General features: G+C 45.8%; 1 protein-coding gene across 1 annotated transcript; it reads left to right on the forward strand.

Moving 5' to 3' along the window:
* Positions 1-262: 262 nt before the first annotated feature.
* Positions 263-23,847, forward strand: SLC5A9 (solute carrier family 5 member 9). Its single transcript, XM_075037069.1, has 14 exons — positions 263-406; positions 1,821-1,892; positions 4,361-4,465; positions 6,302-6,466; positions 9,064-9,169; positions 9,743-9,823; positions 10,606-10,811; positions 11,603-11,738; positions 12,646-12,753; positions 12,939-13,089; positions 14,304-14,472; positions 15,050-15,265; positions 21,516-21,663; positions 23,639-23,847. The coding sequence occupies exons 1-14, from the start codon at positions 278-280 to the stop codon at positions 23,845-23,847; spliced, it is 2,001 nt and encodes a 666-aa protein (XP_074893170.1). The 5' UTR covers positions 263-277.
* The last annotated feature ends 139 nt before the right edge of the window (positions 23,848-23,986 follow it).

Raw genomic sequence — 23,986 nt, forward strand, 5'->3', positions numbered from 1 at the left:
GGGTAAATGAGCAGGAGAGGGGAACACTGGTAAAAGGACACAGGAGCATCTGGGAGGGATGCTCACACCACAGAGCTATGGGAAGGTCCTTACTGATGAACCGTGGAGCCAAAGCTCCTGCTGGGACCTGCTGGGAAAACATTAGATACAGTCCTGCCTGGCTCCCACTCCCCACTCACACCTTCTCCACCCTGTTAATTATTACAAGGGAAGTGATGAAGGCCAACGTGCGCCAAAGTCCAGTGTGAGAGAGAAAATCAGCAGTTCGCTTGCAGCCATGATCCAGCCAACCCCAGCTGCCTCAGAGCCGCCCGCGCTGCCGGGGGACACGAGAGTGGCCTTTGAGGTGGCAGACATAATCGTCGTGGTTTTTTACTTCGCCTTTGTCCTCGCCGTTGGGATATGGGTGAGTCCCTGAGGTGACTGGGTTTAGGTCCGCCTGAGGCGGAGAGCCTTTGATCCTCCCTGGACCCTTCATGGGTACAAAGGTGTTTGCCTGCAAAGGGCATCCTCTGTGCACACCGTTATCCCAAGGTCTACTGAGGGGTGACAGTGACCTTCCAGTGAGCCCTCACCCCCACATGGGGAATAACCAAGGGGTCATTCCCTGGAGGTTGTTCTGGGGATGATGTGTACCTCCCGTATTGCAAAGTAGTCTCACACCAGGGTGTGGGCAGGCAGGGGGCAAAAGAAAAGCCAGGGTTGGGGTGGAGAAGACTGAAACGGGACTTTAAAAAGCTTTGGAAAGATTGTTGCTAATTATTTGTTCATGTTGCTTTGTGAAGGCCTCTTTCATAGAGACCTGTAGTGTTCTGGCTGGCTGAAGCATTTTTTCTTTCCCAACTGGTACATTCAAGGAGAAGTCATTAAAGGTACAAGCAGCTTCTTTCCAAAGCTGGACTATCAGAAACCTGCACAAAGAGAGGCAGAAGCAATGGGTGAACACTGGCATACTTAACAGATACACGGTAATAATTTTGCAGCTGATGCTGAGACCAGGCATTCAGGCTCCTCCTGGCTTGGTGGCAGTGCTGCTCACCAGTGTGGATGCTGCCATGTGCACAGGTGGTTTGCAGCAAACCATTTTATTATAGTGCCCGACTGCAAGTTCCTGGTTGCTGCAAACAGCAAGCACAGTCAGCCTCAGTCACATTGGAGGGACTTGCTGGCCTATGGACATCCTATTGCTCTTGAAATCCCTGCAGTTCTCATGCAGTTCCTAGATGGAGCTGCATGATTTGGCCATGCAAGTGTGGGGCTGCTGGAAACCCTGAATCCACAGCAGTGGGAAGAAGCAAGGCAGCAGGAGCTGCAGCGAGACATTGCTAACCATCCTGGAGTGCATGTCATGCCCAAATGCAGTCCTTGATGGCATCCCATGGGATCCAAGGTTGTCCTCTGATTCTCACCCGTGACACGTTCTCCCTTATTTGGCTCTGAAGGCATTTGCTAGGGGTGTTAGCCAGTGAGGAGGGAAATGCTTCCCCTTAATGCATACCATTGTCAGAAGGTGGGCAGCCTTTCTTGGAGCTGCAAACATGTATCTTCACATGGCTGAGAGCTGACAAACCTCTTGATTTCTCAAAATTAGATGCCTTTCACAGGGGTCCTGCTTCAGCCTGCATCGGAGCCAGGCGCTACCTGTCTGTGCTGCTTTGAGTAGGGTGAGCCAGTTAACTGCAGTGACACCCAAGGAAGCAGGACTAGGGTGGTGCATGAGATTGCTGATGGGATGTATCAAGGCTACTGGGATGGGCATTGGGTCTGACTTGAGGGTGGGTGAATGGAGGAAAACACTCTTCTGTTTCCTGTGCTTCCAGTCATCGATACGAGCAAGCCGGGGGACCATTGGAGGCTATTTCCTAGCTGGACGATCCATGACTTGGTGGCCTGTGAGTGAAATGCATCCCTCTGTTCCTCATGGTTCAAAAGCAATTCCAGATGTAAGGACGGCAAGTCTAGTGAGGGGACCCAGTCCATACATGTTTTGACTGTAGTCTTGAGATGAAGAGGATCCACCAGGAATCATCCCATGCAGCTTTGCTTATGGGCTACAGCATGGAGCTCCTGGGCCAAAAGGATAGCTCAGCATCTTCAGGTTTTTTTCAACTCTGAATTCCTCTGCTAAACTCAGCGATAAAATTGTTCACATTGATGGAAGTGAGGGAGCGCTGACTGCCTAGCTGGGTTTGAAAATCTTTGGCCCCAACTCACCAAAGATACCTTTGTCCCCAAGCTAAGAGAGCATTAGGTGATCTAGGAATGTGCTATCCAGTAAAATAGCATTTAGAGACTGAAGAAAAAATAATCCCAAAGCCCAGGACTTTCTGAGCCCTTGCTATTTAGAGTAAAGTTGAGATTATTGACTAACGATGTAAAGAATATAAACTTCAAACCACCAAAGTATAAATCTTCACTATGAAGAAAAAAATCTATTGAAGGCACCTTTTCTTGGGAGTGAAAGGTACATATAAAGATAATTTAAAGTTTGAAAGGAATAAAAACGCCACAGGAATAAAGATCCTTCTCAGCCAATGCCAGACTCTAGCACCATATATCTCTCCAGTGAGTCGTGGGTAACAAAATGCACTTCTCAACCAAAACACTGTATTTTTTTCTATTTTTCCTTTGGATTTACATTGCCCATAAATTCACTAGGCTAGATTTTCAACCTCTTCCATCAGAGACACATACACCTCTCTAAAATCTGTTATTTCTTAAATGTTCTTTATATTTCTGTCTCAGGCAAGTGACATTTAATGGAAAAGCTTAGCTTGATGGTTTTCTCTAATTAGGAGGGCAAAAATTAAAAGATACTAAAATGGAACATTTTTTCCCCAACATCATTCTTTTTTTCTTAAAAAAAACCCAAAACACTAAACAACCCAAACCCCAAAGCATTCTCATTGCTTTGGCTCCAGCCACAGGTGGCCACAGAGTCTGGTGGGTACAGGTTGGCTCTTGGCTTTCCTAATTTATAGTTTCAAAGCAACCTATAATGCTGTTTGCTTTTCAGTTTTGTTTGTCAGAGAGCTGATTCCACCTCTGCAGCATTCCTGCAGGCTCAGCTCCTTGTGGCCTTCACCTTGAATACAAGACTGGCTTGCATGTATTTTATTTTTTTTTTTACGGGTGTGACAGATTTCTGCTGTGTGTCAGACAGCCTCAACTAAACCCTGATATTACACTGCTGCTCCTGTGCCATGTATCTTCTGTATTTCTGTATCTGATATAGATATCAGGAAAACTGTTTACATTTCTTGAGAGCATCCCCACCTCAATTGCAAATTCATGTTGCAGCAGCCAGCTCTCTAATCAAGAGTTTTCTTAGACAGACAAGCAGGCAGAGCTCTTGGCAGGAATCAGTGTGGGTGTTGATGACATATTAATGTTTTACCTTGCTCAAAGGTGAGAAGCAGATCAAATTCCATCACTCCTTTTTTCACATGTAGCAGTAGTATGGAGAGAAAAAGCTCCTTGTAGGCAATGTGGCTAAAAGCGAAATTTCTCTAGAGGCAAAAGGGTTAGACTCATCCTTTGGGTAACTTCTCATTTGACCCCGAGAGAGATTTGATGTTGACATACAGAAAGGAGGTCTTTGCCCTGTTTAAAGCACCTTGGAGCTTGCATTCTTCTAATTAGGGTGTCAATGAGCCATGGTAGGGACAGCCTACCATGCCCACAGCTACAGTTAAAGTTAACCTCGGGCATTAGCATTTTCCAGCCTACTGCAGAGCTGAGTATCTTTGAACCTATGTGTAGACATTAAACACAAAAGGCCTGCATGTTTCTCATATTGTCCCTGCTACGGTTCAGGAATCTCCTCCTTTAGGAGGAGCTCCAAGAGAGCGCTCCTGTCACCGTGGCTGTGTAACCCACCACGAGCGTGTTCAGTGCAAAGAGGCTGGGCTGTCAGCAAGACGCGGAGAGGTAGAGCAAGGGTCAGCGAGGCTGGAGAAGGCACGTTGCTGGATGAGTAACAAGGGAATGGAGAAATCTATCATGTTTCACGGACACTGAGGTATCTGTTACTGCCACCAGACTTCCCTCACCACGCTGTACTCCCCGTAACAGGTGTATATCTCAGGAGAACCACTGACAAAGTGAACCCTGATTCTGAGATTAAGCTTTGCATTGGAGTCTGGGCAGTGGAAGGGAGTAGACACACCCACTTTAAGATATAAAAACATAGTTTCCTTTAAAAGGAGAATGAAAGCACAACTCTCCATTAGCACCCAGCTACCTACCTACAAGGGGATGGGGCCCTGGGGAAAGAGAGTGCCTGGGGAAAATGCTTGGGCTTATACAGAAGTTCCTCAAGGTGGCTTTCTGGGGTTTATGCCTGTGCTATGTGTTTCAGATTGGAGCATCCCTGATGTCAAGCAATGTGGGCAGTGGCTTATTCATCGGCCTGGCGGGCACTGGAGCAGCTGGGGGCCTTGCTGTTGGGGGCTTTGAGTGGAATGTAAGCGTCACTTATGTTGTCAACTACACTGTCACTCTTTACAAAGGGATTGGGGGTTTGTCTCCAAAATCAGGTGCTAACAGTATCGGCAACTACAAGTTCTCCAGCCTCAGGAAAGAAGCCTCCAGACATTCAGATAGCGTTAAAAACATGAGATCTTTATTTTCGTTTAAGTGGAATTCACTAAAATTATTAGCTCTTTGACCTTCCCAGAAGCACATGGCCATATTTTTAAGCTTTATTCTGCACTCATGAAGATTAAAATAAAAGATAATGAATGCTGAAAAGGTACTTGGATAATCACAGGATTCGGGGTACAGGGAGTTTGAAAAAACAGCACGTGCTCCTAAATTCAATGTAAAACCATGAGAATTGGCAACACTGCATTCACCTGTCAGTGACGTCTCTGGGGTGAACACCTGAGTGTGAAAGCAGGTCTCATTCTGCCCTATTGAAGTGGCCTGGAAAATTGCCACTGACACCACACAGTGCATGAAAACCAGGCCCTTGGTGTGTGATACTAATGAAATTTCTCAGCTGCAGTGATGAGGAATGAGATTAGTGCCAGCCTCACAATAAACATCACTCACCTAACTCTAAATCTCTTGTCTATATCAGCAGAGACTGCTAATAGTGCCAGATACTTGCCAAGCACAGGCAGGGCCCACCAAGAGCTCTTTGCTGGTATATCTATTCACTGCACTGTTTTTTTTTCTAAACCATTAAGATCACTTTTAAGTCCTTTGTGAAGAAACCAGAGCCTGTGTTCAGCCTGGTGCATGTAGGACATACCAATATCGCTGTACTTTAAGTAAATCTATTCAAGTCATTTTAGAAACCCATGAAGACAAGATTGTATGTCAGGGCAAATCTAACTTCATGAGTTTAGATTCATTTCTTTCAGATTGGAAAGGGACCTTAGATATGCCATTATTCTCTCCCTTTGTCATGGGACATCACTCAGCTGCAGGGATTGTATGAGCATCTTTTACCTAAGCCAGTCTCTGCCACTGCGGGGGCCATGGCTGTTCTCCTCCATCACTCGCAATCTCTGCTTACAGGGATCGGTTTAATTTCTGATAACTTAAATAACTGATCAAAGTAAAATCTGAACTAATGTAAGGTACTTGGATGAAAGGTAATGGCCTGAGACAACCAGGAGGTGAAGTTTGATGATCCAATGGCTGTCATGTTCAAGATCTCCTGTTCAGGCTTTTGCTGGGTTTCAGAGAAGAAATACATGATGCCTTTACACCTTCCAAAGGACCCTTCACCTGTGGCAAAGCAATTGAACTGCTCCTTTATCTACCAGCGACAGAAGCACATCTGCGTCAGCCTGCAAGGAGAACATCGCAGCAGAGTCTTGCTGTTGCTTATTTTTATGCTCCGCAGGGACAGTCTGCTGCCTCAGCCTCATCACTTGCTAATCAAGCAACAAACAGATGCTCCCATCCTTCTCTGAATCACTTAACCCTTCACTGACACAGTATCAGTGGTTTCAAAGGCCACCAAATACAACACCATCTTTCAGAGATCCAGAGCAACAGAATACACTATCTTGCCCGAAAGGCTAGGAGGTGGAACAGGATGTGCCACTCGTGACAGAGAGACACAGAGCTTAGAAGGGTAACTTCAAAAACTTCTAACTGTATTGTAATAATTCCTCCATTTGTCATCTCATCTTCTGAGCAGGGAGAAAAAGTCAGACTGCTTTCCAGATCTATTGCATGGTACTGTACCTTTCTGTTTTCTTAGGATGTTCACTGAAAGAACAGAGGAGAAGGACATTTCCATGTGTTGAATCATGTGCCTTTATTTTCTCTGTCTCCTTAACAGGCTACCTGGGCACTTCTAGCTCTCGGCTGGATCTTTGTGCCTGTTTACATCGCAGCAGGAGTGGTCACCATGCCTGAGTACCTGCAGAAGAGATTTGGAGGGCAGAGGATACAAATCTACATGTCCGTACTGTCCCTCATTCTCTACATATTCACCAAGATATCCGTATGTATCCGACTGAACACAACCCTTGTGTCTAGGGCAGGGGTAGGTCATCCTGGTACAATGCAGAGCTGCTCAGAGATAACTCAGATGTCCTTGAAAGGACCAGCTCAGCTACCAGAAACAGCAGCAGTCTGTTAGTGTGCTGCTTTGCTCAAGTAAATACCTGCCTCTGTATTGATCATGGAGACTTATCCTAAAAGAGAGAGCCCTCATTAAACAGCAATGCACAGCGAGAACTTTACAGGGATATGGCAGCTAATTACTAAACTGTGTAAGTACCATAAGCTGTCTGCCTGCTTTTTCTCTTCTATCAGATCAAACCTTAGCTAATATAGACAGGGGAACTGCAGCATTACCCCATCTGAGGATCTGGCTGGCTGCATCTTGTAGATGTGAAATTCTCTTAAATTATCATAAATCTGCTGTTGTTCTTGTAGCTGAGTTTTCAGCATTAGGTATGTTTATTCCTCTCTCTTTCTGTCACTTTTGTTATATAAAAAGGGTATGGTGAAAGGGGGGTAGGTTCTGGCTTAAGACAAAACTCAGCATCTTTCCTGGATGCTTGTAGCACAGTATCCTGCCGATAGCCAAAAACTAATGTAAGCTACTGGGTATTTTCCTTCATTTAAATGCCATTAATAAAGAGGCAGAACTTAGGCTCAGAGATTTGCTAAGAACCACCTGTGCCCTTGGAGGGAAAGGACTGTATTTCAGAGTCCATTACAGGGACTGAAAAAATCAGTCCTTTGTCTCCAGCTGATTGTCCCATGGCCAGTACAAGTCAGTTTTCACTAGACTCTACTGAAGTATTTAGATGTCAAATTGCCTTGGAAGACATTAGCTGGAGATGAGGCACCCATGCGCCTTTTGCAGCTGGCTTCAGGGTCCTTCCCCAAGCTTATTATGTCTCAGGTCCTGGGAGGTGCATTAAGAGGAGTTCCAGGCTGGGAGTATGGGATAGATTTCCTCCTCTAATGGCCAGCTCTTGGTCATGTCACCCATCGCTGTCACCGCTGCCTCCAGGAGCTTTGCTCTGTGGGACTGAAGCATTGCAAGATGGGGTCTTGCAAAGAGGCATTTGAAGCCTCTTTACCCATGAGGGGTAAATGGAAGATTTCTCCTGCAACAGCACCACAATGTGCACAGCTACACAATCAATATATGTGATGAAAACAGACCAGTCTTCCAAAATGACCTTCAGCAGAACAGTATTTTCCAATGCCTTTCAGAGCAGGACCCTGGCCTCAGTCATTGCTGTTTCATCTCAGTGGTTTCTCCTCTGTGCAGCTAATTCACGCGTGGCTGACGGATGTGGCTGGTGGAGTTTATGGGCATGACAGGTGCTTTCTATTAAGCAGTGCTATTGTTTGTAGAGAGCTCATTTAGCGGCTGGCTGGACAGCAGGCAGTTGGTTACAAGAAGGATTTTTCTCCCTATGCTTTTTGCCCAAACATAGGTTAGCAACTAGGGCATTGCAGAGTCTTCCCTGCTTGCAAAGAAAATCAGAGATCTCAATAAACAGTGTTGTCAAAGGACTGATCCTGCATGGCTACAGAGGTGTTTCTATTTCCTGCTGGGAATTGAAAAACCAGAAGACACAGTGGCTCCTGTGGTATCCTGACAGTGGTTGTCCTGTCTCAGGGTTGCAGAGGTCAGGAGTTGCACTGAGTGCTTGCTTTTAAGGTGCTTATTTCAGGCACAGCAAATATAAATCTTGCCTCATCGCTTCTGTCTCCCTTGGCAAGTGTCTTCATCTGTATCTCAACCCATACCAGATTTGCAGGTGTCCTTCAGACTGATTTCCCAACATACACATCTCCCATATTACCTTCTGCATCTGAATGATGTTATCTGTATAATTCCAGGTTTCACCCAGTTTCTGGTTTCACCCTCTCTGCCAGTAGGTCCAAACAAAACAAAGCCGATGGGGCTTTCTGTATTTCTGGTGAGGTCCTCAGCAGGTATAACCCGTTTTTCAGGAGTCGTTCTAGTATGCTGAACTGCATGGATAGAAAAGTGAGCTGTCACCCTTTTCAGGTAAATAAATCATGGCACAAGACATCAGTGATTCTTTAGGGGTCTTTCAAGCTAGAGTGTCTCTCCTGGCCATGAGGCCACCAAGATGTAGTCTTGGGTAGAACCTGGTCTCTGCTATTTGCCCCCCTTTCCCTCCTGTGTCTGCCTGTGCATACATGGGCTCCTGCTTCCCACAGATGCCTTCACAGTCAGCAAAAGGAGTGGCAGTTTCCGCCAATACCTGTCTGTGCCAGTCAGGATTACATGCCACGAATGCTGCCTGTAAGACAGTCTTTTGACTGCTTTGTAGTGCCTTGGCGTGGGACCTTGATTTTCATCCTTCTGCTGCCCCAGCTCCCAGATGCTGAGAGCTCTGACTTGGAGGAAAGATTTTTCTTACACTGAGAACAAGAAGGTTCACAGCCAACAGCCCCATGCTCTCTCCTCCTCTTCCACTTCACCTTCGTGGTGTCCTCCCTCGTCAATGCTTTCAGCCGCAGAGGGCTGCAGGCTGCTTTATTAGATTTCACTTGCACGGAGCACTACTAACACCAGACTGCCCTTGGTTTTTTTTATTCCAGACAGACATTTTTTCTGGAGCGTTGTTCATCCAAATCTCTTTGGGCTGGAACCTCTACTTGTCCACTGTGGTCTTGCTAGCAGTGACTGCTGTCTACACCATAGCTGGTAAAAATCTGATTTTAAAAGAAACTTTTTGAAGTGAAGCCTAGGATATAAGTTTCCCCTTTCCTATATAGGGGAAAGTATTCAGGTCCTGGCCTGAGTGAGAGATTCCCCCAGTTGCTTGGTACCTGCCCTGTCAGTCCCAGCTGTTGGAGACCTCTGGCTATTCCCCTCTCCCCTCCTTGCCCAAGGGAAACTGGTATGGGGGGAACATCACTGTTTTCTAGAGAATTTTCTAACACTAGAGAAGGCTCCTGGCTCCCTCTCTGCAAATAGCTACCACTGCCCACATTTCCTCTTTTTTTCTCTTTTTGTAACATTAACATCTTTAGATATTAAGATGCCGAACTGCCTCCAAGTCCTCTCATGAATGTGGACAAGCCCTTCAGGCCATTCCTCATGGAAGGGCTTGTGACAACTATAGGGTCCTGGGGATCAGCTCAGTGCCAGCTTCTCCCAGGGGGTCTGTCCTGAAATCACAGGGCTGGGGCCAAAGAAAACCTTTTTCCAGGTGACGTACTTGTTTCATTGTACATGGTGATGCATTCTGCCTGTTGTCTCTGGTTGTCCTGACAGGTGGTTTAACTGCTGTGATATACACAGATGCGCTGCAGACTCTGATCATGGTGCTGGGAGCTTTGGTCCTCATGTTCATAGGTAAGGGGGACCTGCAGTGGCATCATACACTAGTTTAATGGTCCCAAGGTCATTAGACCTTAGCAGGGTACCTCACCTTTTCATGTATGGTGCAGAAATTAGTTTTAAGCACTCACAGAAGTGGTGCCAGCACAACTGTCATTCACCAAGCCATCAGACTTGCTTCATCCTTTGCACTAACTGTATGGAGGTAAGGTTCTGGATAACGTCACCTCACCAGTTTAGGTTTACTGGGAGTTGCCAAAGAGCTTGCAACACTGCATTCCCAGAGCCACATTCAACCCTCACTATGCTTATGTAAATTCAGAGTAATTCTGGTGACTTTGCCTGTTGACTTTCGGAGTTACTGTGCATTCATCTGGGTGTAACTGAGCTTTATAAAAAAATAAAAAAGCAACAAGGAACTAACCATCATTAGTCTTTGCTTTAAGCCTCCTTGGCAAACAGAAATATAGGTATATCTTGTTTCATGTCATACCGTTCTGCTCCAGCTCTTGGAGAGTGTGTGAACAAAGACTAGATGCTGAGGACATTGTGGGGATTAGGATCATGGATATTTTCCTGCATTGATCCCCTTCCAGGGTGCACTGTTAAAACCATAAGGACTCTGGGCAAAATCCAACTGACTCCTGTAAAAATCTTGAATGCCAAAAGCGAGGGTGGAATGAAAAGAAAGGAGATGAGAGGAAGACAGGAGAAAAGAAAAGTAATCATGAGACTCAGATAAAGAAATAACGTTGCAGGGAGCACCAGACCTTAAATCACTGGCATTTTCTTTTCAGGGTTTGAAAAAGTTGGCTGGTATGAAGGACTTCAGGAGAAATACAGCACAGCAATACCGAAGATCATAGTCCCAAACACGACCTGTCACGTCCCACGTGCAGATGCCTTTCATTTGTTCAGGGATCCAGTCACAGGAGACATTCCTTGGCCTGGCCTTATATTTGGCCTCTCTGTGCTGGCTCTTTGGTGCTGGTGCACTGACCAGGTAAAGAAAGTCTTTCCCTCTCAAGGCAAACCACCACTCACTTTGTAGATCTGTGAGCTGAAAACTGACTGTATCTCACTATGCAGGAGTTACTACCAGTTTACTGGTCTAGACCAGAATATTTCACTCCTTCCACCTTCTCAGCAAGCTGCTGATTTTGTGCGCTTCTTAGTGCAGAGCGAGCAGGTTATTTTCTTCCCTTTATCCCACTGTGGACTGGTTAGTACTGGCTGTCTTCATTGAGTTAGTGTGACAAGGATATGAAAATGTGGATCTGGAGCTGGCTTTGCAGTGACCTTGTGTAGACCTCCAGAGAAGCCATTCGTATGCCCAGAGTTCTCACGTCTCTTATTCCTTTCCAAGTTAGAAAGAAGGAAAACTGTATTTTTTTCTCAAGACATGGTGCTTCTGTGCTTTAAGATGGGATAATTACGAAAACACACCACTGAACTTATACCAAAACACCTACAGTCTGCTTCATTCCCTGTCTCTTGCTGCTGTACAGCTGCTGTCTCCAGTTCTCAAGGTGGCTTCACTTCAGTCAAGGGCGAAATGATTCCTGTAAAGGAAATTTCCACGCTGCCCTCTCCTATAGCCTGTGCACTGAGCTCTGAGCAGTGGCAGCAGGCTGCAGTCAACTGAGATGGGAAAGTTGCCATTGGCATGCAAAACACTCTGGGATCCTGCTGGATGAAAGTCATCCATGAGAATGAGAGACAGAGAGAGGATGGATCCTGCTCTCTCTGTAGTGCTTCTGTTTTACTCTCTGCTCCATTTCTGCACTGTTGCAGGTGATAGTCCAGAGGTCTCTCTCTGCCAAGAACCTCTCCCATGCCAAAGGTGGATCTGTGCTGGGAGGATATCTGAAAATCTTCCCTATGTTTTTCATTGTCATGCCAGGAATGATCAGCAGAGCTCTTTACCCAGGTAAGCCTTCCCATGTTCCTTGCCACAGGGCTTTATACCTGCCATGACCACTAATCCCACACAGGTCTGCCAGCACTTTTACACCTCAGAAACTGCTGTCCTGCAGGCATACTCATATAGATTCCTGTTGTGCAATGGTGTTCCCATGCCCTTCCTTCACCTCCAGTGCTTCCACAGTGGCAGAAGCCACTGGGAGTGTCCATATGGGGCATATTTTGCCATTGGGGGCATATAGCTCCATGCTGTGGACATTGCATGCATCTGTCTATCTGGAGGAAGTCAGTGAGATGAAATACATGGGGCATTGAGGTTGTCCTTCAGATCCTATGGCTTTCATTAGATATTTGGTGACAGTTTTAGCAATCTACCACACAGATTCAATCAGTTCCTGGTGGATTGTGCAAAACAGCCTTCTTTTGTGAAAGAGCAAGCATTCCCCTCCTGTTGTCTCCCAAGGAGCTCTCGTTGCTGGTTTCTCCAGAGCATGCCACTTCCTGGGAAGAATACCCTGGTTCGGAGGACCACTCTTGGAGGAAAGTGCCTCTCTCCCAGATTTCCTCAAATTGGACTAAGTCAGCCTGCAACATCCTTGGTAACCCAGCTGACAGGTTCATGGAAACAGTCCAGTTCCCACAAACGACAAATTGTCAAGGATTACAATTATGCAACATCCAGGAGAGTTATATCTGTACCCTGAACAGAATTGCAAAATGTCATCTTGCAGTTTCACCTTTATTTTACAATGATGTAAAATGTTCTTCAGCTCCACTCATTCTAGCTGTATTCCAGCTGCATCTCTGAATTTATATGAAAACGCACAAGGCATCAAGATTTGTTCCCTTGAATTAAACAACCATAGCTTAATGGGGTTTACACTGACTTCTTGTTATTTTCCTGTCTTCTACAGATGAAGTGGGCTGCGTGGACCCAGACATCTGTAGAAGGGTCTGTGGAGCTGCAGTGGGTTGTTCCAACATTGCCTACCCCAAACTCGTGATAGAACTCATGCCCAATGGTGAGAAACCTTTACAGTTGTGTAGGTGGCCTTGAGCCATGCTCTGCACGGGGGGGATCAGACTGCCCTTATCCATCCTAAGGATGAGGAAATCTTAGTGCTCTTACCAGACATTGGGATGAAAAAACAGTACTGAGAGGCCAAAGGTCTACTCCTGATTTTTCTTCCCTATTTTGGTCCCCCAGGGCTCCGGGGTTTGATGATTGCTGTGATGATGGCAGCCTTGATGAGTTCCCTCACCTCCATTTTCAACAGCAGCAGCACTCTCTTCGTTATAGACATCTGGCAGCGGATCCGCAGACAGGCTTCAGAGCAGGAGCTGATGATTGTGGGCAGGTCCTTACATTTCTTTATTTCTTGTAGCTCTCATCATCCGTTTTGAGTACAGCATTTACATTCTTCAGTCTGGACTCACTGAGAAAAATCTGGTGCCTAAAATATAGAGCAGGAACGCAGCCTGGGAAAGAGCATTACATTTTACAGCTTCATCTCAGATAGACCTGGTCAAAGAGAAACACTGAGTGTACCATTGAGCTAGGTAGATTATTGCCTCTCTCTTCTCTAAACTTAACATAAATAGTGCCTTAAATGTAACTTTTAGAAAAGCCAAAGATGCTCTGGAGTCACTGTCACCAGAGGTCTTTAAGAACGTGTTATTTTTGCATCAGATGGGAGTGATACATTGCAATTACTCCTTTTTTCAGGGAAAAGTGCAGAGAGCTGGGCCTCCCAGCTCTCTATCTCTGTGATAAGTTATAGTACCCTTTGCGAGCAAGCTTTGGTACTGCATTATATCAGGGGCATATAAAATTCTTCTCCTGATAGTGGAATTTAAGCTGATTTCTGCATGTTTGTGGTGCTTTTCCTCTCCAGTCATGAGCATTAAATTCTAAACTTTGCTGTGGGGTGGTTGAAGGCTGCGGGCAATCTCATACTCCACCACTGTAAAGTAGTGAGAGGGGAAGTACCTCTTGCTCAGCAATATGGAGAAACCTCTATAACATACAGTGCAAAGATGAAGGAAGGTTATGGTATGCACCTGAGACCTCAGAAGCAATTTTAATAAGCAGCAAATGAGTTGGAATTTGGCAAAGGCACCAGACCGAGCATGTTATCTGCTTGGAAAGGTGGCAGAAAGATTGCTTCCACAAACTTCCAGCTCCCTCTCTCTGTCACATCCGAGAGCTAGTCCTTCAAAGAACATGTCACTCTCTAGGACACACCAGGTTGAAGGGCTTGCACTGATCCAGCTCATGGTGGGAGCCACCATGTCCTTGTGGATCTCTCATGTGTGTTGACTGGCAAGTTCTAGCCGAGCTTACTCTGAAATCTGTGAAGTTAGCCTTGGGAGTTGGTTGAATTGACTTTCTAGAAGAGAACAATTTTCTCTCTTCCTGTGTACACAGGGAAAGGTTCTTCTTGAGAGTGATCTGTAGATTTTTTCTTAGGAAATTCTGAGAGCAACTGGAAGTGTCTTTTGCTACAAAACTTCATTTTCAGGTGGACTCCACCACCTGCGGAACTAATACAATTTTATCCTCATCTTCCAGGGTCTTTATCCTCATCCTTGTAGTCATCAGTATTCTCTGGATCCCGATCATTCAATCAGCCAACAGTGGCAAGCTCTTTGACTACATTCAGTCCATAACCAGCTATCTAGCCCCACCGATCACAGCTCTCTTCATCTTGGCAATCTTCTGCAAGAGGATTAATGAGTCTGTAAGTGGCGTGTCAACAACCAATTGATATACATATTTAATTTGATGCAATAAATAAATAACTCTCCCCTCAGTACCTAGCCTTTGAGACTCTTTAAACTCAAAAGCCAGTCCAGCTAAAGTGTGACAATTAGACAGCCTTTCCCTGGCATGCATTAGTGGATCTCAGCCCAGTCTCTAGTGTATGTGTGTTTGCTTCCAAGAAGGCACTGCAAGTGGTACTCTTTGGCAGTCCCATTTGAAAGCATGAAAGGCAAAAAGTTGTTCCACACTTTAGGGATGATGTATCAAAGTCTAGTTGGAGGCATGTTTTTAGAAGGAGACTCTTGCATTGTCTGTGCTCTGTCTGTTCCATGTTCAAGGGCAGAAAGAGAAAATGAGGAGTTTTAACTGAAAACATCCTCTGATGCATGTCAGTGTGGGTTTCCATCAGGCATAAAAGGTCTTGGTCTAAGAAAGGGCAGAAAAAAGAGCAGAAAAGATTAGAAAAGAGAAGAGAAGAGAAAAGAGAAGAGAAGAGAAACCTTTAACCAAAGGTAACATGCAGTGACCTTTTCTTTATGCTTGCCTTTTCTCAGGGTGCTTTCTGGGGCCTCATGGTTGGGCTAGCTGTTGGTCTTGTTCGGATGATCATCGAGTTTATTTATAGCACACCGTCTTGCGGTGAGGAGGACAGAAGACCAGCTGTGCTAAAGGACTTGCACTACCTCTACTTTGCCCTCATCCTCTGTGTCCTCACTGCAATTGTCATTGTCCTTATTAGTCTCTGCACCCCACCAATCCCTGAAGAAAAGGTAAGTAAGTGACTTGCAGTGGCACCCTTTTCTTAGAGTGCCCATTTGGTTTCCAAAAATCTCTGAAATCTGTCCTTTTCTTTTCCTCCCATGGCTAAGAGATGGTGTGTAGTGCATATGCTGCAAAGAAGCCCTTGCTCCTCAGCTTTCTATTCCCCAGGTCGCATAGTGTTAATGCTTCCTGAGGCACTGAGTGCTTCAAATTGAGTGTGAGTTCCCATGCTGTGCCTGGAGTTGGGCAGACACCACAGCCCATCATAACTGGAATAGAAAGAAAAGAAGAGGGGGAAGGAGATTAAATCATATTACAGAGCACTGCTGAGGAGGAATTAAATATATCTAATTGTAGCATCTACCCTGTTTCAGCAGAGCCAGCATCAATCTTGCAGGCAAACAAGATTAATATCTTTTGCAACATGGGCATTTAGGAAAATAACATTTTGTCCCAATGTGATCTCAATTACATTTAATAACTTTGAGTCAGGCACAACTTTCTTTTACTTAACACATTAAAATGGTGCAGAGTTGGGAGCCTTTATATAATAAAACCTTAAAAAAACTCTTCCCAGAGTTTTAAAGCAGCTGTCAATATAACAAAACTGCCATGTACCTCCAAACAAAGGTTACTGGATAGGTTTAAAAGACCCATTTTTTTCCTGTCTAACTGCATGAGGAAATGAGGGTGATGCCATCACAGCATTTTCTATCTGTTGCTTCCTCATAACTTGTAAAGCATTAACCAGTTCCATCAATGTTTGATTGAATGTTAGTGGTGTCAAAGATACCCAGCTCCTAAAGATTACATGAAAGCAAGCGCTCAGATAGAGGAGAGGGGGAGAGAGACACTGTCTTTGTGTCTGCTTTGAGATAAAGTCTCAGCTTTTATTAGCTATCAGAGGATCCACATGGGAGAGAGAAATACTGGCAAGGAGGCACCATTAGTTCTGCTGCTTACGTTGTTCACTACTGCTCGGGGTGGCCAGATGGTTGCCAGCAATTAATTACTGTGGTTTAATGAGTTCCCACTCATCATCTGACCTGTGATAACTAAACATGTGCAGTGCTCCCTGCCCACAGCAATAGCAAGATAAGATGCATTAACATAGCACTGGCAAATAGTGAACATCATACCAACAGTCCAGGAAATGAAGAAACTGGCCATAGCACCTACCGGCTTTTTAGTCTGACCTCACAGGTATAAAAACATTTAAATCGTGTTTTAAGAGGTGGGGTTCAGGTTGGAGACCTACTATAATAGAATCAGGGAAAGAGAAGTTATGATCATAAGAGATTCCTTAGAGGAGATTTTCAGTAGAAATAGGGGATTCTATAGGTGCTAGACTTAAGGGACCTTATTTGACACATTCTTCAAAGAGCCAATGCTCGGAAAAGGTGGATTTGGACTGGAAGTGGTCCAGGGAGAAAAGCCAATGGGATGTTCAGGGAGGATAGGATTTTGTGTGAAACAGCTGTGTGCAGTTATTTCAGAGGAACAAAGGACGAGGGGGTGGTGGCTGGGCCCCCAGGTACATCTGGAGAGCCAAGGAGGGAGGAGAGCTTGGTAAAGGGCATTGCTGGCCATGAACAAATATAGGCTGGGCTTTTCTGTGGAAGTGTTCTAAAGAGGGATGTTTAGAATAACCTTTTGGTAGGCTATGGACCCCACATAGTGCTGAGCTCAGTGCTTGACCTCTGTGTAAGAGATTCTGTTGAAGAAAATTGAAAAGAATTAATGATATTGTCTGTGGTAGTGAGAGGCTGGACACAGAGACCTAGATCAATCATCTGATGACAGTGATGACCATCCATGTCCCATGTGCCCTCTTCCCCCCACCCGCCTCCGCCAGTATCTTCCCACCACAAGGAAAATGGGATGGGCTGCCAGGCAATTTGTGCCACTAAGTGGTAGCTAATTCCCTCTTTCCGTAGCTCAGTATGAATGGGAGAACATGCCCCTACTTGGTTTTAGTCTGATTTTCATTCACTTTCTACTACTTATCCCAAATTTCAACAGGAAAGGTCTGCCCTTGCTCCTCAGAGAATAGCCAAAGTGAAGGCATGGGTTTTAAGCCAAGGTGGGTGCCAACATTGCTGGGTTGCTGCCTGTCTGGCATGAATCTGAATGGGTAGCATTAAACCCAACATTTTTCATTTTCTCTCAGTCAGACTGACCCCAGCTTTTGTCCTAGACATGAGTGCAGGTGTAGGTTTGGACCGTCACTCCTGGTGGCATGGTTTCTCATGGTGTCCTGCAAGCAGGGCTTGTCTCCTCATCTCAAGTTAGTCTGTGGCTGTGCTGAGATGGCTCAAGGATAGAAGGGCTTTGTGAAGGAAGGACAGGAGGTAGAAATCAGGATGGACATGTCAGGCTCTAACCCTCGGGGTAGAAACTGGCACCTGAACTTTGTGTTTGGCCATTAGCGACCTCACGTTGCTGGGGTTTGGCATGCAAGTGGGCAAACCTGTGGTGTATGTCTCCATGGTAGTGGCTGAGAGGGGGATACTGGGTGTCCCAGCTGAGGATATCTGAAGCTCTGGTGCTTCCCAGCCCCATGTGTTGGTCAATTCACTTTATGAGCCTCAGATATTTCCCCCATAAAAATTGCATGGGGCTAGTTCTGCTAGCATTTGAGATGTAATGATGAAAGACACCATATAAGAACTAGGAATTACACCATTTATTTTGTCAAGCAAAAGGAAAAGAAAAACAAGCCACCAAAGAAACAGCCAAGGAAATATAGTGATAGATCATACTTCAGCAGATGTAAATCAGCATAGCTCCATTGCCTTCAAAGACCAGGAACAGCTGTTGAGCACAGTTATGCCGCTTTACACCACCTGAGGATCTACACTGGACAACTTTAAATATTGAATCTCAATGCTTTTGAGATAGTAAATAGGCAAAAGGAGAAAAGAGATTTGTATCTCATGTTAAGAGTGTTACAGCTAATGTGCCTGGCTTTAAATGAATTACGGTCCAAGAACTGCAAGCTGTAGCATTTTCTCCTGCTGTTTTGGACACTCTCCCATCCCTGTGGTGATTGATGCTGTGCTGGAAAACAAGTATGCAAGGAATTTGTTTGGTATGCTCCAGAGTTCATATGTCTTCATTGTAGGTAGTCCATATTGTGTCACGCCGTCCTTGAAAACCCTGCAAAAGAGCTTACAATTAAATTTGAGACTGTGAAGCTGAAACACAACTGTCAGGTGCCAGATGGCATTTTGGAACAGAAGGATTTATTCTAGTTTACAAACAACAAAAGAAAAACTTTGCTGAGTTCTTGCAAACTCCCGTGTCCAAGGAGAATATGAGGGTGAAAAGGGAGAGGAACAGCCCACAAAGCATGAATGCTACACGAGCAGGTCACCTCCCTGGGGGTCAGGGCTCACCCAGACAGGCTGATGGATTGGCAATTCCACCTGATGTGCTCTGGGGTCAGGGATGTTTTCCCTGCGTCTTGAGGTCTGGCTTGAGTGGCTCCTTTAGGTGCAGAGCCTAGGAGGAGCACCAAGCCCGCTTTGGCTGGCCAGAGCCCACCCCGTGCACTCCGAGGTGCTGCAACTGAAGCTCCCACAGCATCATTTAGTGCCACTGAGAGCAAAGCACGCTCAGCTCCTGTGGGAACCAGGCACTCATGGAGGAGCAAACTAAGGGGGGACACAGGCTCCCTGAGCAGTGCCCACGCATGGCTCTGCAGTGGGGAGCCGAGCCACAGGGCTCCCCGGGACCCACCAAGTGGCTACCCCCCACTCCTCTGCCCTTGGGCATGGTGGCCTCGGGCAGCAGTTCCAAGGTCCAAGCTGATTATGCTAACGCAGCTCCCCTGTCAGCAGTTCTTCTTATTTATGTATTTGCTTGCTTTCTCCAGGCATGCAAAACACGTGCCATCATCTGCCTCCCCATCCCCATCCTTTCGTGAGTCTGTGCCAGCCAGCCCCGTGGTGGCCCCCATGGTCACACGGTGCTGCCGATCTGCCCCAGCATGCGTCCTCCTGGCGATAGCAAAGAGGAGAAAGGAATTCCTCAAGGAATTCAGCCAGCCAAAACCTCTGCAGGGGAGCTTGAAGCTGGAGCGTTGGTGTGATGCTTCCCTGAGGAGCCCTCTAGGGTGGTGGTTTGCTTTATTTGGCCATGGCCAAAGCACCAGCTCCTGGGGGGGTCAGTGGGATGATATGCGATGAGGTAACCTGCGTGTCTATGCTGCTTTCAATTGGGAATCGCGTCCGTCTGGCAGAGTCTGAGCCCCAGGTAAACTCTAGCCCTTGCAGATTTTGCTGCAATGTGAAGAGACAGTCATTCAGTGACATGTGGGAAGAGGAGGGAAAAGAAAAAAAGTTTTGGAAATCCTTTAGTACCCTGAAACTTTGCTATGTTCCAGTGACATTTCCTAAGTGATTAAAAAAAAAAAAAAAAGAATCCCTGAGAAAGATGAGGATCATCAAATCAAAGCAATTTAGCACATCGTGACAAGAAAGATTAGCCCTGCCCAATGCTCATCTTGGTTGAAAATGATTTAAATAAAGCTATAAATCTTCTGGAAATTATGCAACATTTTGTGTCAGCTGGAAACTCCTGCCTAGATTTGTGTGTGTAAAATTCACAAATTAAACTCACGTTACTTTCTAAGTGACCCATTTGAGACGTTCATTTCCATATGGGCAGAGCAGGGAGGCAGCCGCTCGTCAGGCAAATGTGTGACTTTGCCTGACCTGGTGTCACCACTGCAGCTTCGCTGCCCGGGTCCCATCCTGCGGCTCCTCCGCAAAGCAGCCGACAGGCTGGGGCGGGAGGACAGCCCATGGACTTGGGCACCTGCATTTGAGTGGGACTGATGAGCGTGGCCCTTGCTGCCTGGCTTGGCCAGAGCCCGCAGAGGTTAGGAAGCGTCCATGCCACCAAGCTGCTTGGTGGGCTGTGGTCAGCCAAATTTGCAGCAGGCCTGGCTTAAATTCAAAGACCTGAGCCCCTGGGATGGTTAACCCCACTCCGCAGCTGCAAAAGGACCGCTGTGAGGTTTGCAAGATTAATGCCTCCTGTGCACTCACTCCCTGTGTCCCAGGGAGGAGAAGACTTTCAGACTCGTGCTAGGATAAGAGTTTCAGACCTCCTGCTTTTGTAAAGCAGAGCAGATTGCAGCTGCAGCAGCTTATCCAGGGCTGATCATCTTTCATGGCTTTCAGTGGTTTGTTCACTGAAAGACTGCAGAGAGAGGTAATGTTTTCTATTGGCCCAATAGAGAAAACTGGAATTAAAAAAAAAAAAAACACAAAGAAAAAAAGCCAAACCAACAAACAAGCAAAAAAAAAAAAAAAAGGCATTTGGACAGGCAGGTCTTACAGTGTGTGCCCAGAGCTCATATTTTCCTACTTAGAACTACACCTGTTGGTCTAATGTATGGTACAATCCTCCCTGCAAATTGTGACTTGGTATTCACTGTCATGCCTCTGTCTGCCCACATAGTTGCACTTCTTGAACACATACTTGCACTTGCAGAGACACAATACTGCTACTTTTCCCACTATGAGCCTTCAGATAAGCTCATTTGGAAGTGCAGGTTGCTCCTTTGATGCGAGCTTGTCCCAGCTGTGAGGTTTAGTGTTCACATTGGGTTTTCTTTTCTCGTAAAATGACAACTGAGATGAGGCAGAAGATCCTCCAGTGCCTCCCCATGTCCCAGAGAAGGAGCTGCTCAAATACTAGTGTTCCCATGGCTATATATCTGCGTCATGCCCTTATGGCCATATATCTGCATGCCAACACCCGACTGATCTTTCTCTGCTGAGGGTACAATTGCTGTCCGTGATTGACTGTATCCAGAGGGTTATCTTGGCTTCTTTTTTCTTTTTTTTTTTTTTTTTAATTTACTTTATTACCCTTCCCGGTTTGAGGGCTGCCATTCTGGATGCAGATTATCATTATTTCATGTCAATCAAGTGAGCCTAGCAAATAGGAAGCTGCTTCTTCAATGTCTGCTAAAAGGTTACTCCTGGTAGAGACAGGGATGGAACAGGTTAATTAAAAATAGAAGGAAAGAAACTAGATTAATTCACACTTTTTTTCAGCTCCAATGGAGGGTGTGGGCACCTATGCAGAAGGGAGGTGAGAGAAAGTGGAGGAACAGCCATCGCCCCAGAACAGGTCTCTCAGCACTGTCTTGGATCTGTGCCCCCCCCAAAAGAGGGAGACGACTGTCATGCCAGTCTGGGACTGACAGGCAATAACCTGTTTGCTCTCTGTCCCACTTTGCAGCTCGCTTGCCTGACGTGGTGGACAAGACACAGAAAAGCACCTGACATTGACCTGAAAAATTATAAGAGCGAAGCAGCACAGATCAATCCAGCCAACGGAGAGAGTGACTTGGTCGAAAGTGCAGATTCAGGCAATAAGGAGCAGGCAGGTAGGGTGGCTGTTTGTGAACAAGCACGCTCGTGTGCATGTGAGTGCACAGTCCAGATCTCATGCAAGTCCCTCTAAAGCTCATGAGAGGTCATTTGTTGCATTCACTGGAGTTGGGGCTTGTATTTATGGGTATACCAGTTATAATGATGTGACAAATGAAAGTGTTGTGGTTCTTGGTCCTCCCAACATATCTTCTACCATTTACCTTCACGTCACAGTCCTCTGAATGGCTCAGAAGAGCTGCCATTCCTGAAAAAAAGAACCCCCACCATTCAGTAAAATTCAGTTTTTTCTTTCTCCTCCCTAGAACAAGTTATTTACCCATGCAAACTACCCCAGTCCAGTTCTGCCCAAGTCACAGTGTTATTTTAGCATTTCAGGTGTGGACAGTTAATGCTGTGCTGGACTCCTTAGATGGGAGTCAATGGCCACTTACGAACATCCCTTGGGAGGATGGAGGTCTGTGCTGCGGGGACACTGCTCCTTGCCCCATTGACACTGGGGCTTTGTGCCATGACACTGCATCTATTTGTCTGTCTCACCAAGATGCTCTTAGGAGCTCCACAGCACTACTGCAGGCATAACCAAAGCAGCAGCTACCACTAGTGCTATGAAAGTCATGGCAGGCTCTTTAATTTCAACTTTTGGCACATAAAAGTGGCATCCTTTCCTGTCCTCATCATTGCTAGGAGATAAACCCCTTGTGTATGTGCTAGAAATGCCTCCTCCTTACCCCTGTGTGGGCTCTGCTGGCCAAACTCACCCAGTGATGCTGTAACATACTGTATCAAAATAGCATCATGCTCTGACGGGACCGTGAGACCCTGGAGGCAGACACGTGCACTTCATGGATGTCCTAGGATAAATCCACAAGCCTCAGTTTTCTCATTTACTTTATGCCAATAGTATCTTTCATCTTCCATTATATCCTATATAAGCCATAGTTAGACTCAAATTGCTTAAATAGCTGCGTGTCCTACTAAGGGTATTTAATAAGAAGGAAGGTGAAGAGTCAAATGAAGTTAAAAAGTTGTCAGGAGACAGAACAGTAGCAGAAGATAGGCAAGTTCTTTTTAGAGCAGACAGAGGTTTATTCTGCAAATCCATTTAAAAAAATGCAGCTTTCTGGTTTTGAGCTCAACCTTCCAAGGTTACAGAGCAGAACTCAGAAGAAAGGCACATACACAAGATTTCTTCACTCCTTCCTGTTTCTGGTCAGTCCAAAGGACACTGGTACCAATTACAGCCAAGCTAAACCGAAGTGAACAACTAAAGAAATCTCTTATTTTTTTTCCCCAATAGAGTAAGTTTGGGTTTAAGTTGAATGCAGCCATTCAGCATGTTTTATTCTTTCTTATCAATTTCTAGTTCACTTAACTAGCTCAGAATTTTATAAACAAATGTCTTGGTATTTTGGTAATTAGTAATGATGGGAAAGGAAATGCGAAACACAGCAGTTGACAGTTTAATGAGTTTTTTTTTTCCAGGTAACACCTTTTTCAAGGCCTTATGACATTCTGCATTTCAATAAAAGGTTATATTTGGAAAGAACAGCTAGCAAAATACACACGGCACAGGGCTGACAATTAAAACACATGCTTCATCCGGCATGTCACGTGTAATAAATAAGCCAGGCTATCTCTAAATGGACCATCATGCTGTCAGGAATTTGTGAAAGTGGATGGAAGCTGGGTCAGGGAGGAGGGGGAAAAGGTCTGTTAATTAACTAATTAACTATTGGTGTTGCAATCAACCAACTGTAATCAGGCTGTGCTGTACATGGTTGAGGCAGAGCTTTCTCTTTTCCCTTTCCTTCCCTTCCCTTCCCTTCATTATCTTGCATATCCCACCCAAGGTGCATCTCGAGCCCCACTCCAGATTGCTCAATGCACCTCCAAACCAGCGGAAGGAGGGAGGGAAGAGTCCCACCTAGATGATAACACCCATTTTTTTTTTTGGTCCGTCTCTCGCAGCAGCCAAGCCTCCCTGCTGGAAAATGCTGTACTTGTGGTTCTGCGGTCTGTCCACCGGCCCCACACCCACCCTGTCCCAGGAGGAGAGAGCAGCCCTGGAGAGGAGACTCACCAGCATCGAGGAAAAGCCCCTGTGGAAGACCGTTTGCAATGTTAATGCTATTCTCCTGCTGACCATTAATGTCTTTCTGTGGGCATATTTTGGCTGAGGTGGGGTCAGGCAGCATGTGGCTTTGGTTTCTCTCAGCGGTCCTCATCTTCACGTCTAAACTGGAAGCATCAGGTGACGGAGACCCTCGTGATGGTCCCCGGAGGTGCCGGCACACATTGGCGCAGCCCTTCCCCGGA

The sequence above is a fragment of the Buteo buteo genome, chromosome 10 (assembly GCF_964188355.1).
Source record: "Buteo buteo chromosome 10, bButBut1.hap1.1, whole genome shotgun sequence".
Taxonomy (NCBI): domain Eukaryota; kingdom Metazoa; phylum Chordata; class Aves; order Accipitriformes; family Accipitridae; genus Buteo; species Buteo buteo.

Coding starts and splice junctions, on each gene's coding strand:
- SLC5A9 (XM_075037069.1), top strand. CDS start 278: ATGATCCAGCCAACCCCAGCTGCCTCAGAGCCGCCCGCGCTGCCGGGG. Junction 14,473..15,049: donor GCAAGAGGATTAATGAGTCT/GTAAGTGGCGTG, acceptor GCCTTTTCTCAG/GGTGCTTTCTGGGGCCTCAT. Junction 15,266..21,515: donor CACCAATCCCTGAAGAAAAG/GTAAGTAAGTGA, acceptor CCCACTTTGCAG/CTCGCTTGCCTGACGTGGTG.